This window comes from Tachypleus tridentatus, chromosome 6 (assembly GCF_004210375.1).
Source record: "Tachypleus tridentatus isolate NWPU-2018 chromosome 6, ASM421037v1, whole genome shotgun sequence".
Lineage (NCBI taxonomy): Eukaryota > Metazoa > Arthropoda > Merostomata > Xiphosura > Limulidae > Tachypleus > Tachypleus tridentatus.
The window spans coordinates 77,861,243-77,874,161 of NC_134830.1; the positions used below are offsets into that span (position 1 = coordinate 77,861,243).

The 12,919-nt window shown below is 30.8% G+C and overlaps 1 protein-coding gene across 8 annotated transcripts in view; it reads right to left on the reverse strand.

The window, feature by feature from the left end:
- Nucleotides 1–12,919, reverse strand: part of LOC143252862 (anoctamin-2-like) — a 47,819-nt gene that overhangs the window by 7,342 nt on the left and 27,558 nt on the right. For 4 of the 8 annotated variants that reach the window (XM_076505646.1, XM_076505645.1, XM_076505647.1 and 1 more), the window contains exons 7-12: nucleotides 7,469–7,565; nucleotides 5,919–6,069; nucleotides 4,422–4,474; nucleotides 3,252–3,359; nucleotides 1,229–1,334; nucleotides 199–402 (exon numbers count right to left, since the gene is read on the reverse strand). In XM_076505646.1, the coding sequence (XP_076361761.1) occupies nucleotides 199–402; nucleotides 1,229–1,334; nucleotides 3,252–3,359; nucleotides 4,422–4,423 (420 nt within the window). In that variant the 5' untranslated portion in view covers nucleotides 4,424–4,474; nucleotides 5,919–6,069; nucleotides 7,469–7,565. Of the gene's footprint in view, nucleotides 1–198; nucleotides 3,364–4,421; nucleotides 4,475–5,918; nucleotides 6,070–7,468; nucleotides 7,566–12,919 lie in introns of those variants that run through there. The other 4 variants (XM_076505653.1, XM_076505652.1, XM_076505650.1 and 1 more) reach the window with 2 other exon arrangements.

The window sequence follows — 12,919 nt, forward strand, 5'->3', positions numbered from 1 at the left end:
TTTTTAGAATGACCCACCAACCTTATTGCCTTACTGAAGTTTAGAATCTTGTTTTACCAAGTTTTGATCAGTTGAAGAACCTGCTAACATGCAGTATGCACACTTACACAAGCCATAACCTCTAACTATACTCTCTTACTTATTCACACACAAATAAAAATATATACTAAGTAACAAACAGAATATTCACAAACTTACCTTTGGTCTACTTACTTGTATCTTCCAACCTGGCTCCTTTTTTTTTTTTTTTTCATTCAAAGCAAGATACTTTGCTTTTCTTAGTTCATGTTCAATAATCATATCATTGATGACATGATTTTCATGCCTGATCTGAAGATTCACAGACTTTGGAATGTCAGGGATCAACCAACAAATCAAAGATGAGATGATAAATACAAGACACTAAAAACAAGTAAAAACATGATAAGTTTCACTGGAGCAATTTTTAAAACATAATCCTTTTACATAACATTGTTTAACCATTACAGATTATAAAACTTTATGAACAATGATTATATCATGAATTTTTCTTAAATTACTAATGAGCATGTACAGTCATTCAGAACAGTATCAGTGCTACACAATTAGAAAAACATTACACTGGATGAACAGAAGCCACAAAAAACATCTAACACTTTTAGAATTTGGTAATAAAAAAGGATAGTTTCATAACAAAAATGAGTAATCCATCCATTTTGTGAAGGATAACTTAGTAAATGTTACTGAAGCTTTTAAAAACATTCTAGGATTGTCCTGGCTGTAGTAAAATGTATTACTTATTATAGCCTATTTATGTTGCTTCATTAAAAACAACTGTACATCGTTATAATGTTTATATATTTTCAGTTGCAGTAAATGTTAAAAAGTTTCCAACTCCCTTCAAGTTAATTTAATACAGCATTTCTCAACTGGCCCTGTGGGTTTATGTACATCAAAACATGTGCTGAGCTTCCTCAAAAAAATTTAAATTACAAATAAAAGGTGATTTAGTAAAAGCTATTCACACTTTATATCTGTTTTGAAAACTTTGGTTAAATAAAAGTCTCAGGTTTGTTCTACAATTAGCATTTAAAAATATTCCATATTTTGAAGAAAGAAAGTTGTATTTTATGTCCTAAAGTGAAAGATACTGTAAATTGATTTATTTTAATATAAACTAAAAATGAACTGTAAATGTAATTAAGTTTGATTAAAAATAAGATCTATAATTTGAAAAATTGTTTCCAACCGTAAAATTAAAAACGAACATCAAGCAAGTTGTAGCAAACTGCCAATATATTGACTTATATTCATATTTGTTGTTTGCTGTTGGAGGCTCTCTATGGTCTTGGTACCTGAATGAAGAAATCATGAAATAAAATGACCTTAAAATAGAAGCCAGCACTTTAAACAATTTATTTTATAGAGGATGTTTTGCATTTTATAAATTTTCAACTTTACCTTAAAACTGTTATCTGTACTCAGTCAAGTTTTTTGAAATAAAGTTAACTTTCTAACTTAAACAACTAAGTACATATTGTGCTCTTATATGAACAGCAATATGCAAGTTTGCATATGCAATATCTAATTGTTAGAAATTAATTCTACAGTTTTCTTCCAAAAAAGTTTCTTTGAAATCCTATTGAGTGAGGAGATTTTGCTGGAATTTTGTGAATCTGATGTCTGGAAAATTTTAATAGATTTGTACCAGCAGAAAAGTAATTTCATCATCCAAGTGTTTTGTCTTCAAGTTCTATTTATGTTTTATTTGAACAATTTTTGTGTATCAATCCTGAAATACAGTCATTAAAAGAGTTAGTGTAGTTGTTTCAAATGTTGCTGAAGTCAGTAAAGTTCTCTCTCTTGAAGATGTATAACTTTTTTACTGCACAGAAAACAGAATCTAGAAACAAACCTTCCATCTTCCTTGGATAAAAATATGTTAAAGTTTTGTACAAATGTTACTTCTTTTAGAATAAAAAATAAAACCAATGGTGAATATTATGAAATCTCTTGTAATTATTTTTATGTTTATAGAAGGATAATAAAATTTGTTTTGTACTATGAATAATTATGTTACATTAAAAAATATTGAATAATGCACTTGACAACATTTTTTGTCTAAACCCATCAGGCAAGCTTCATGAAGTATTGGCTTTGACTGCCAAAACAAAAAAGAAACTTGCCTGATTTATGCATAGAAAACACTCTTTTTCTTAGTTTTATAAATACAACCAATTGTCCAACAGCAATATAAAAGAGAGTTACACAGATTTCTTGAAAAACAGAAGATAACAGAAGGGTTTGTCATTTGGGTTGAAATTTTATGTTCTGGGTTGTTAGTATCTACTATATATATGTTTCTAACTGGTTGAACAATCTGAAACCCTCACAAGAGAAGAGAAAAAAACTTGTAAATGAAAAGTCAGAACATCACCAGATTGTGTGGAGAAGTACAGACTGAGAACATATTTAAATATTCATTTTTTAAGTTAAGAATTAAATTTTATGTAATACTAATATTTAAGTTATAAAGTATCTTTTTGTACCAAGTTTAAAAATATATATTGATATTAAGTAGTTTAATTAACCCTTTATTGTCTCCACCCATATATCTACACATGCTAGATATCATCTACAGCATTATATTTGCACATGCCAAACATCATTTCCATCCATACGTCAATGCATACGAGACATAATCTTCATCAAAATATCTATGCATACTAGATATCATCTTTACCAATACATTTAACCATGCTAGACATCATTTCCACCCATACATTTTACATGATAGACATCATCTGTACCCATCTATCTATGCATGCTAGGCATAATTTCCACCCACTTATACATGCCAAATGTATCATGTTGCATTCAATTGCCTTGCATCTGGTTCATTATGGTCAAAATGTTGTTGCAGTGATGGAAAATACTTCCATGGATGATAACTTTGAAACTAATTCAATAAAATGGTTGCCCCTTGCACAATTTGATATCCCATGTCAATAGGGTTAAAGTTTGAATCTATGTAAAATGGTTGTAACTTGTGCACTTTCATATCCCATGTCAGTAGGATTAATGTTTGAATCTATGTAAAATGGTTGTGATTTGTGCACTTTGATATCCCATGTCAGTAGGGTTAAAGAGACACCACACTGGTATCCCATGCCAGTTGGGTTAAAGAGACACCACATTGGTTCTTAATCACACATACATTGTTTTTTATTCTCAGTTACTTTGAAACAATAAAGCAAAAAATTAACACTTACTTGCAGTATTCCACACTGGTGTCAGTTTCAGAAAGAATATTCATATCAACAGAAAAGTTACTGATACTAAAATCTGACAGAGTAAAGTTCAGAAATCCATTCAGTGACCTATCTGGTGAAATGAAAAATGTATAGAATATTTTATCAACCAAACTCGAAGTAAAGGTGATGATCAATGTCCGAAAAGTGAGAATATAGAATTAACAGTTCAGAAAATAACATATTTTCACCTTAAATAACATACTGTATCATTATTTAGTTTGATAGTGTAGGAACAAACCTTATTAAGTGTTTCACACCATTAAGTAGATTTGACAATGTAGAAAAAAATATTCACATATGTAAACGTCATAGTACACAGTTAACTAGGTTTGACATTGTGGGTAATGATGAAATTCACTGTGTTAAATGTCTATTGCATCACTAACCATGCTTGATAGAACAGAAAATAATATCATTTTCATCTTAAATTTTTTACTACATCATTGCTTTTATATTAAATGAACATCAATTTACTATATAGAATTATTATACTATATAATTCCAACATGGAATAAAAATATGGTGACACTGTACTTCAAGTGATTAGAAAGGTTAAAAATCATTTATTGTTTCTGTTGACATTAATTGTAAAACATTATAAACTCCTGTCTCTTCATGATAGTAACAATTAAGTCTTCATATTACACCAAAATTGTGATGGATCAACACCATGACAATTCTTTGATGCACAAAATTTGGTCTTTAATTAACAACAACCGATAGTCAGTAGGTGTAAACCTGTAAACTGACTCATAAAAAAGAAATCACATCAATGTATTTTATAAACCCACTAAAGGTGCTTTAGAAAATCATTGCAGAAAAAATACAAGTACACAGAAATTCTAAAAGAAATCATATTGAGTAACAGTTTTGGAACTGACCTATACTTATAACATTAACTACAGTAATTTAATAGTCACCTTATGAACATCAAATGTTTTTAAAAATAATTTTATAATTTAGATAAAATTTGAAAGGAAATGCAGAGAGTTTATTTCACTTATAATGATTCCAATATCATACATGTGTATGAAGTTTTCCTTTATCACTGTAATCAATGTACGTGGTATTACTAACAGTTAGTGTTAAGAACAAGTACAAACATTGCTCATAATTCTCTGTACTTACATTTGTGATGACAGAAATCTTTCCAACAGAATTAAGAATTCTGTACCATATTCCTATCAAAATAGAATCAACCTATTAGGATAACTGGAATATATTTCAATAACTTTACTCTCTAAATCTTTTTATTATTTTTTTGCTTACAAAACAATTCTCTTTCATTAACATTATATTCATGTATAAAATGGATTATATACAAATATATCTCAGCTAAGTTATGAATTAAGACTTGTCACTAAAGACTAATCAGAAGTTATTAACTCTAATAACTCTTCTGTGTATATTTAGTGTAAAAAAAATCAAGGTTTGAAATAAAACAAACTTCAAAGTATGAATATTACATTAATTCACTATCTGGGTAAGTTGAATGTCATAATGAAAATACCTAAAAGGCTAAAATCCAAATATTTCTTACAACTGATGGGTTTACACATGACTGTCAGAGTGATTGTTATTATTTACTAATATCAGGCCTCACTCAGTTAATGGAAAAGTGTTTGTATGTTATGAAGTTTTGTATCACAACATTATTGTCTACATTTTAAGAGCTTCAGACTGTCATTTCTCTGTTTTAACAGATTTACCATTATACATTTGTTTTAGTACCTACGCTTGTTTCATAATAGTTTTCTTTTTTGCATGTGATGTATATTGTTGGCCATGTATTGCACAAGTCCCATCTGTTCTTGAAATTTGTAGAAGATTTTCAAGAGTAAGATTTAATATTTATTTATTCAATGAAAATACTAGCATCTTCCAACTTTGGTGAGTATTCTAGAAACTCACAATAAACTATATAACCCAACATGCCAAGAGCAGGAAGAATATTATTAGTCAGTTAAAGTCAGTGTGATATAGGCCTCAGAAGAAAAAATTGTGATTAACACCAATTAATCACAAAACTACAAAACTGGAGACCAGGTACGTAGTAGATTTTGAACATTACAAACCATTCAATTTCAGCACATTAATTTGGGATATTATTTTTTTTACAAGAACATTAAATACCATTCTTGGAAAAAGTCAGCTTTTAACCAGTGCAAAGTCATCCAAGATAGCCAGCTTAAGTGAGGTGTGACAGTCTCAACTTGGATTGAATTTCCTTGTTATGGGCCTGGACTGTCGATAAAACATCGAGTTCTAGATCATATATAAAACTCAGAATTGTTGCTAAACCTCTTGTACCTAAACCCTAATTTGTAATAACTGTTACTATAAATTGTATCGTTTTTCTATTTTTTTATATTTTCAATAGAATTGTGTCAAAAAAGAGAATAGTACATGTCAATCTTGTTGGCAAATATATTTTAATACATACTAACATCTAAATAACAACTACATTCAAATTACTGATTATTTAGAGCAATAATACATAATGTATGTAACATGATAAATCAAGAGACTTGTCTGAAATAAAAAATGTGTAACATTGTTAATTTAACTTCATCTTAACAGACTTAAACCAAACAGCTTACTGTATTCACCACACTGTGCACTCACCAATGTTCTTAACTCTTTCTGCCACAGGTTGTCGTAATAAGCGAAAAAACTTCCTAGCACCGAGCCTGATTTTTATGATGAAGTTCAGCATAGCAAACAATGGTGCGAGGAAATGTAGCCACAAAAATTGTGGAAAATCCAAACTGCAACACTACAGAAGGATAATAAATTACAAAAACGTTTATTAACTAAACTGTACATTTAATGTTTAAGGAAGTTCTTATGATTTAGACAGTTAAATATAGTCTAAAGTTACTGTAATTAATGGACTACAATAACTATAATACATGTGGTGACTCCTGGAAGTATCAAACTTTAATAATAGAGAAAATCTAACCTAATGTAGTAGATTCAGGTCTAGAGGTGGTTGAATAAGAGATTTAATTTCTAGTTTGACATAAAAGTCAATACAGAAACATTAATGTCAAAATCAAGTAGCATATTAATAATGTTTCATTTAAAAAACAAACAAACTAAAACACAGACAAGGACCTTTAAAATTGCTGTTCCAGAAAATACTAATCATTGAGGTGGTGTAACTGTTTTACAGGTATTTAATAAATGTTTCCTCTATACATTACACTGTTCTGAAAAACAAGCTGAAACCCATAAAATTAAAAAAAAATTTCTTTGTTTGTTGTTAAATGTGAAGTTGTACAATATGGAATTTGACCCATAACCACAGCAGGAATCAAATGATTAATCTTAGCATTATAACCCTTCAGGCTTAGCAATGAACACAGTTCATATCAATTTCTACATCATCAAAAACTTTCTAAATGCTGCTCCAACTACTGTTTTCACATACATTATTATCATATCACACATTTAATATTTACTGTTAATTATACATTAACTACTTAAAAATATTTTAAACTATGTTGGAGGAACTTAAAATAATATATCATTCATTTCCATAGCAGCCAATTACTCAGTTAACTTGAATAAGAATAACTTGATTTTAAGGCTGTTGAATAATGTACAAACTACAAGGTGATTGTCAAAGATTTAACATTTTTCACAGACATGGAAAAAGTACCATTTTAACGTGTTCAAGTTTTTATGTACAACATATTTATCTATTAATGTAATTATTTTCATATCATTATTTTAGTTCAACTTAAGCCTTACTCATTTTCAGATATACACCAAAAAGACCAATTTGTTCTTGGTTTATTAAGTTGTAGTCACTCTCCCACTGAGTGGGTGCATGGTTTACATGAACACACTCACCCTTTTTACACACTGACCATTTCTTGTAAAGCCGTAACAGCCATCTTGATAAATACAAAAATATTTTTACCTAGTTCTAAAATAAAAACAGGTTTTGTTGCTGACATGAATGTATAAATAATGTAATTTTACATACAATCTGACTTATTACATGTTTGACTGAACATTAATGAACTTCAAATCTTGAAAACATCAAAATGACTTTTTGCAAAAAAACTACAACACAGTTCGTAAGTCTCAAAATGAGCCAACTGTCATAGAAAATGCTCTTACATGCAATTATTACAATAAATATCTATTTAAACTAAAAATCTTACAGAACACCCATTTCCACCACGCGTTAACGAACTGCTTCCCTACCACAATTATAGATAACTGCAAAGAGAGTTCAAACAAACACCATCCTGTTCCACACTTGAAGGAAATGTAGAAAATCAGTTTCAAAATTATTGTGGCAATACCACTTTATAAAATATCTAAGAAAGAACACAAGACTGAAAAGTACAATAAGATATAAGTTGGTGAGCAAGAGTACTCATAACTTGTTCAGGACCAAATGGTCCAAAAAAATAAAGTTTCAAACCTAAAAATTTAAAGAATATGTGTGTCTAACATGAAAAACTGTGCAGAGATTGATTCTTCATAGTTTAACTTTCTCACAACAGGCTCAATCCCAGGAACTGACCTAATAATTATTCTGTGCTTGTTAAAGTATTACGATATATTCACATCATTTGGCAGGCTTTATGTAAACATAAAAAGTTTTTTGCACACCAAAGATTATATTTTTTAATGGAGTATTTTTACTAAAAATGTATCTGTGAATACTTACATATGTATAGATATATAAATAGAGAGTTTCTGTATACTAGTCTGAGTGTTGATTTCCATGTTTAGATTAAAAATACTTTTCTTAGACTAAAAAATGTCTGACTTTTTTCGTGTAATATTTAAACCTAAAGCCTTGTCACTGGTGTAACCCCTGAAGCAGTAAAGAAACACTGTCTGGAAGGAATTTAAATTGTGATATTAAACTACTTAGGTTTATACTAAATAGTTTTATGATCATAATAGTGTGTGTATGTATATACATTGTTAAATTTTATTGTTTTATTGCCTTTATAACCCCTGACTAATTACTATTCATGCCTTAATAAGTTGTAAATCATATGACAAATATGCAGCTCTTGTTATGCTTTTGAATTCCATAATGCACGAGCTACTCATGAACAATTTTTTAAAATATTATTATTGTTAGTTTTTTCTTTGTTTGTGTTTTTGGTGTTTTTTTTTAATTTTGTGCACAAGGGCTATCTGCACTAACTGTCCCTAATTTAGCAGTGCAAAACTAGAGGGAAAGGACAGCTAGTCATCACCACCCACCACCAATTCTTGGGCTACTCTTTTACCAACGAATAGTGGGATTGACCGTCACATTATAATGTCACAACAGCTGAAAGGGTGAGCATGTTTGGTGTAACAGGGATTTGAACCTGCAACCCTCAGATTGTGAGTCGAACGCCTTAACCCACCTGGCCAAACCAGGCTTGTTATTATTAGTAGTAACAGAAGTACTTATTTTACTTAATCTAACCTAACTGATCTCAAGAGATTCTTATTTTTACACATTGAATTTCCCATGGTAATCAAGGTTGAATTGAAAGCAAAATATGGAATTATATTTACAGAAAACATTGCAATATGATAAATCACTTGACAGATGAAAACCATGGCTTTCTATTGGTTTTTAAGTAACACCTTATTGAGTGGCTTAAACAGTTATTGGTAATTTCTAATAAAGAGGGCATCACAGATGGGTGTTGCAAGATGGATTTGATTTCATGTCTCCGAGACCAAGTAATATTAAAGGTTATGAAAATTATAGTATGCCTAAGCAAAATTATATCATAATAAGTGATTTACATTAAATTTCATTTTTTACTTCTTGGAGGGGTGGTAAATAAATTAAAGAAGAAAAAGCCTAGAGAAAAAATGTTACAATTCTTACACTAGAAAATTCTAGTTTTTCTATTTTAAATATTGCCTTCTGAAAGTAAAATCTTTAAACTTGTATACTATTAAAACATGGATTATGAGCTATGTTTTCAGGGTTTATTTATCAGTATATCATAAAAAGAAAATAGTATAATCAACTTTTGAATGTAACTCATCAAAACCTTGAGGCACGCACAGAAAAAGTTGTCTACAGAAAAAGGGTTAAATAATGCTATTTTTTGCCAGCCAACAAGAAGTGTACTTTGAATAAAAATCAAGATTTCATGTTTTTTTGCCATGAATTTATGACTTCAGGTCCCAAATATCAGTGCAAATGCAGGACTTCTTATAGTTATTTGGTTGATTGCTATTATGTTATTGAGCAAAACATTGTCTAACCAGGTTTCTTCAGATTGAGCATATACATATTGATAAAGTATACATATTTAGAAAATAATGAAGTTAATGGCCATTTTTGCTAACTGACCACCATTTTTGCATACAATCTTCACATGACTATATCAACTTTAAAGACACTTTAAAACATTCATGTTTCAATATTACCAGGAGATATAAATGAAAGTCTGAAAATGACAAGTTGTCTCAATTATTTTAGTAGTGCAAAAGTATATAAAAAAGTAGGATTTTATAAATAATAACTGCAAACAAAGAAAACAGCAACATGCTATTTATTATGACTTAAAAAACAGAAAAGTGGCAATTACATTCCAGATTTAGTTTCTTAAAAATTACAAGATTACTGGGAAATTAGAAGCCTCAAGGAGGCTTATTTTCTGAAATTATCTAAAAATAAAAGTTAGCATTTTTCTTAAACTGAAAATGGTTTCCAATAATACTTACCATCCACCAACACTACAGCTAGAATCTCACATTGATAAAAGTGTAGTTGGCAATGCAGGCTTGATCCACAAACAAAGCATTTGTACAGAACAGGAATGTACCAAGAGAAAAAAATGGTAAAAGAGTGTGGAAATTACACCCTACCTCCAGAACAGATATGCTCTTCACTTGGAGCTTAGTTCCTATATCAAAGGCAGAACAGAATATGAGTAATAATCAGGTAGGCCACCCCTGACCAGACAGCCAAGATTCTATGACTCAGGGTTGGAATTATGGGGTTGTAGTACCTATATCCCATGTTGCTGGCAATGGCTGTTAGACCACAATATTATATGTATATATATATACTGTAACCACAGAATGTTGCATTCGGCACCATCAGAACAATGACAAGAAAGTAAGCAATACTTAAGTGGACAGATTCTCTTCTCCACCTGAACGACTCCAAAAGGTAACATCTGAGGCTCGGAATGATGGGATCCCGTATGCCATACTCAACAAAGGAACAGGACTCATCTGGTTTGGAATTATGAACATTCATTCTCAGTCCCTAACCAAGTGGGTAAGGTGTATTCTTCTTAACCCTCGAATTATGTGGAACCTACACTCAACCAAGGACTTAGGATGGAACTGCTTTGGTTTCAGAATTACAATATAGTGAACTAACTTCCATGAATGATAACTGAAACTGGCACTGATCAAAGAGAAGGGTTTTGCACTCCCCAACTGGATAACTGTTTGCAAAATATGAACCAAAATTATGAGTTGGTTCCCAGGAAGACTGGAGCCACTCTTACTGAAATATGAAAAAAACATCCAGGAACCCTAGAAGGAGGACCCCTGACTTTGCCCTCTTCTCCAAGAGTGGTTGAACACACTCAAAAACTTTGGTGGAAAAGCCTCTTGTCTACCACAGATTCTCAAGCTCCACTAATAAAGCCTGGGGTGCTAAAATGCACTGGGGAGTCCTGAAAAATGGAGCTTTGGAAACTTTGCAATTGGTGAATCAAATTCACTACATTTTTTTCAAAGCAAACCGATCACAATTTATTCAACATGAAGAATAGTAAGATTCTCATCAGCTGTTTTCATGAATGTCCATGAGTGGCAATCCATAATAAGATAATATCATCTGGTAGGTGCCTAAATGATCTTACAGGGCACCTCATTTTGACAGAACCTGTTGCATACTGGTGGTAGTAATTATAATGAAAGTAGTTGCGAGTATGAAGTTGAAAAGAAAAAGCATACCTGCCTCAGAAGCACTCACCCCAGAATGGTATACCATGAAAAATAAAGGGACCCTGGAAATAAAAGAGTATATGACTGAGGAAAATACTCATTTCTAGTGAAAACCTAGCAGATGTGGTAAAAAATCCACAGGAAGTAGTGGAAAACCATCAGAAGAGGAATCGGTCATATCATGTAAGCAACAAGTTAGGAGAGTAACAGAAGTATTCCACATACCAGCTGATAATATGTCTTCAAAGAACCACTGAACTGGGCAGCTAATGACACTGGAGATTGAGAAATAGCTACTGTGTCAACAGATGTTAGTATGTTTTGGAATTATTATACAGTACTATGAATAAACTGTGTACAAAAAAAATGTTTTTTAAAGAACAGTTTAACAGCTGAACTTTTATGTAACAAAAAAACTGACAATGTTATAAATGCTTCCTCTTGTTGATATCCAAACAATGAATTGTAATGTCCTGGATACCCAACAAACCTGTTGCATCAAAAGATAAATTTTAACATAAACAGCTGTCTTCACATGTAACTTAAAGATAAAAATAAAATCTAAAAAAGTCAATTCTGTATTGATAAACTATTGACACTTACTTGATTGTCCTTTTACATTTTCAAGTCTCCCAAAATTTCAAAAGTAAAATCACGAGTTTGTGGGAAATTATGCACAAAGCTACACAATGAGTTACCTGTGCTCTGCCCACCACCAGTATCAAAACCTAGTTTCTAGCAATGTAAGTTTGCAGACATACTGCTGTGTCATTGGGGGGAAGAAGTAAAAGTTTAGGATATTTTGAAAAAATAAAGAATTCTATGGCATTTCAATAAGTTATTATTAAATTTTCCATGACCATTTAATTCACTGTAAACACAATCAATGGAAAAAACATTTTAGCTCTGTCAAAATAACATGTAAGTTTGTTTCTTTTTCTCACCTAGATATTACGTGCTAACCAATACTTTGTTTAAGGGTTAAGGGGTCATCTGAAAATTCATTTCCAGCATCTTCTGTCATGCTGCACTAGACCTTAAGTGCCAATCAGCACAATTCACCAAGTAAGTATGTGCCATTTAGGAAAATGTTTTATCAAAACAACTGATTACCATCTAAGGGCTGGGACTAACTTCGTCCAAAACTGTAAAGTGGCTGGATAATTATAATTTGTAAAATAAGCCTTGTTACACAATATGTCAACTACATAAATGTAGCCTGTTTTGATCAGCTGATTGAATAACTTGAAAAACAACACAAAATCATTTCACATTCTATTTTGCAATCACGATTAAAAGAATAACAACAACAACAACAACAAAAATATCTATAAGAAACCAATTTCCACACTACCACAGTCTGAATTACCCACTGCTACACGAAAATGGGGGGAAGAAAATGTAACACGATCATATGCTATAATTATACAACATGCACTTTCTGAAAGAAGCTTGTCCTCTATTTGAAATTCATGAAAATTCTCTGATTTTTCAAGTTCTATAAAACATTTTATCTTGACTTTCCACAAATTTCATGACACATACAGAACCTGTACAGACTTTGTTTTATTTAAAATGAAAACTTGTTATATTTAGATTGGTACATCAATAAATTATATTATTCAGTTTAGACATAAATATAATCTGCAATATTTATAAATAAAGAGCCC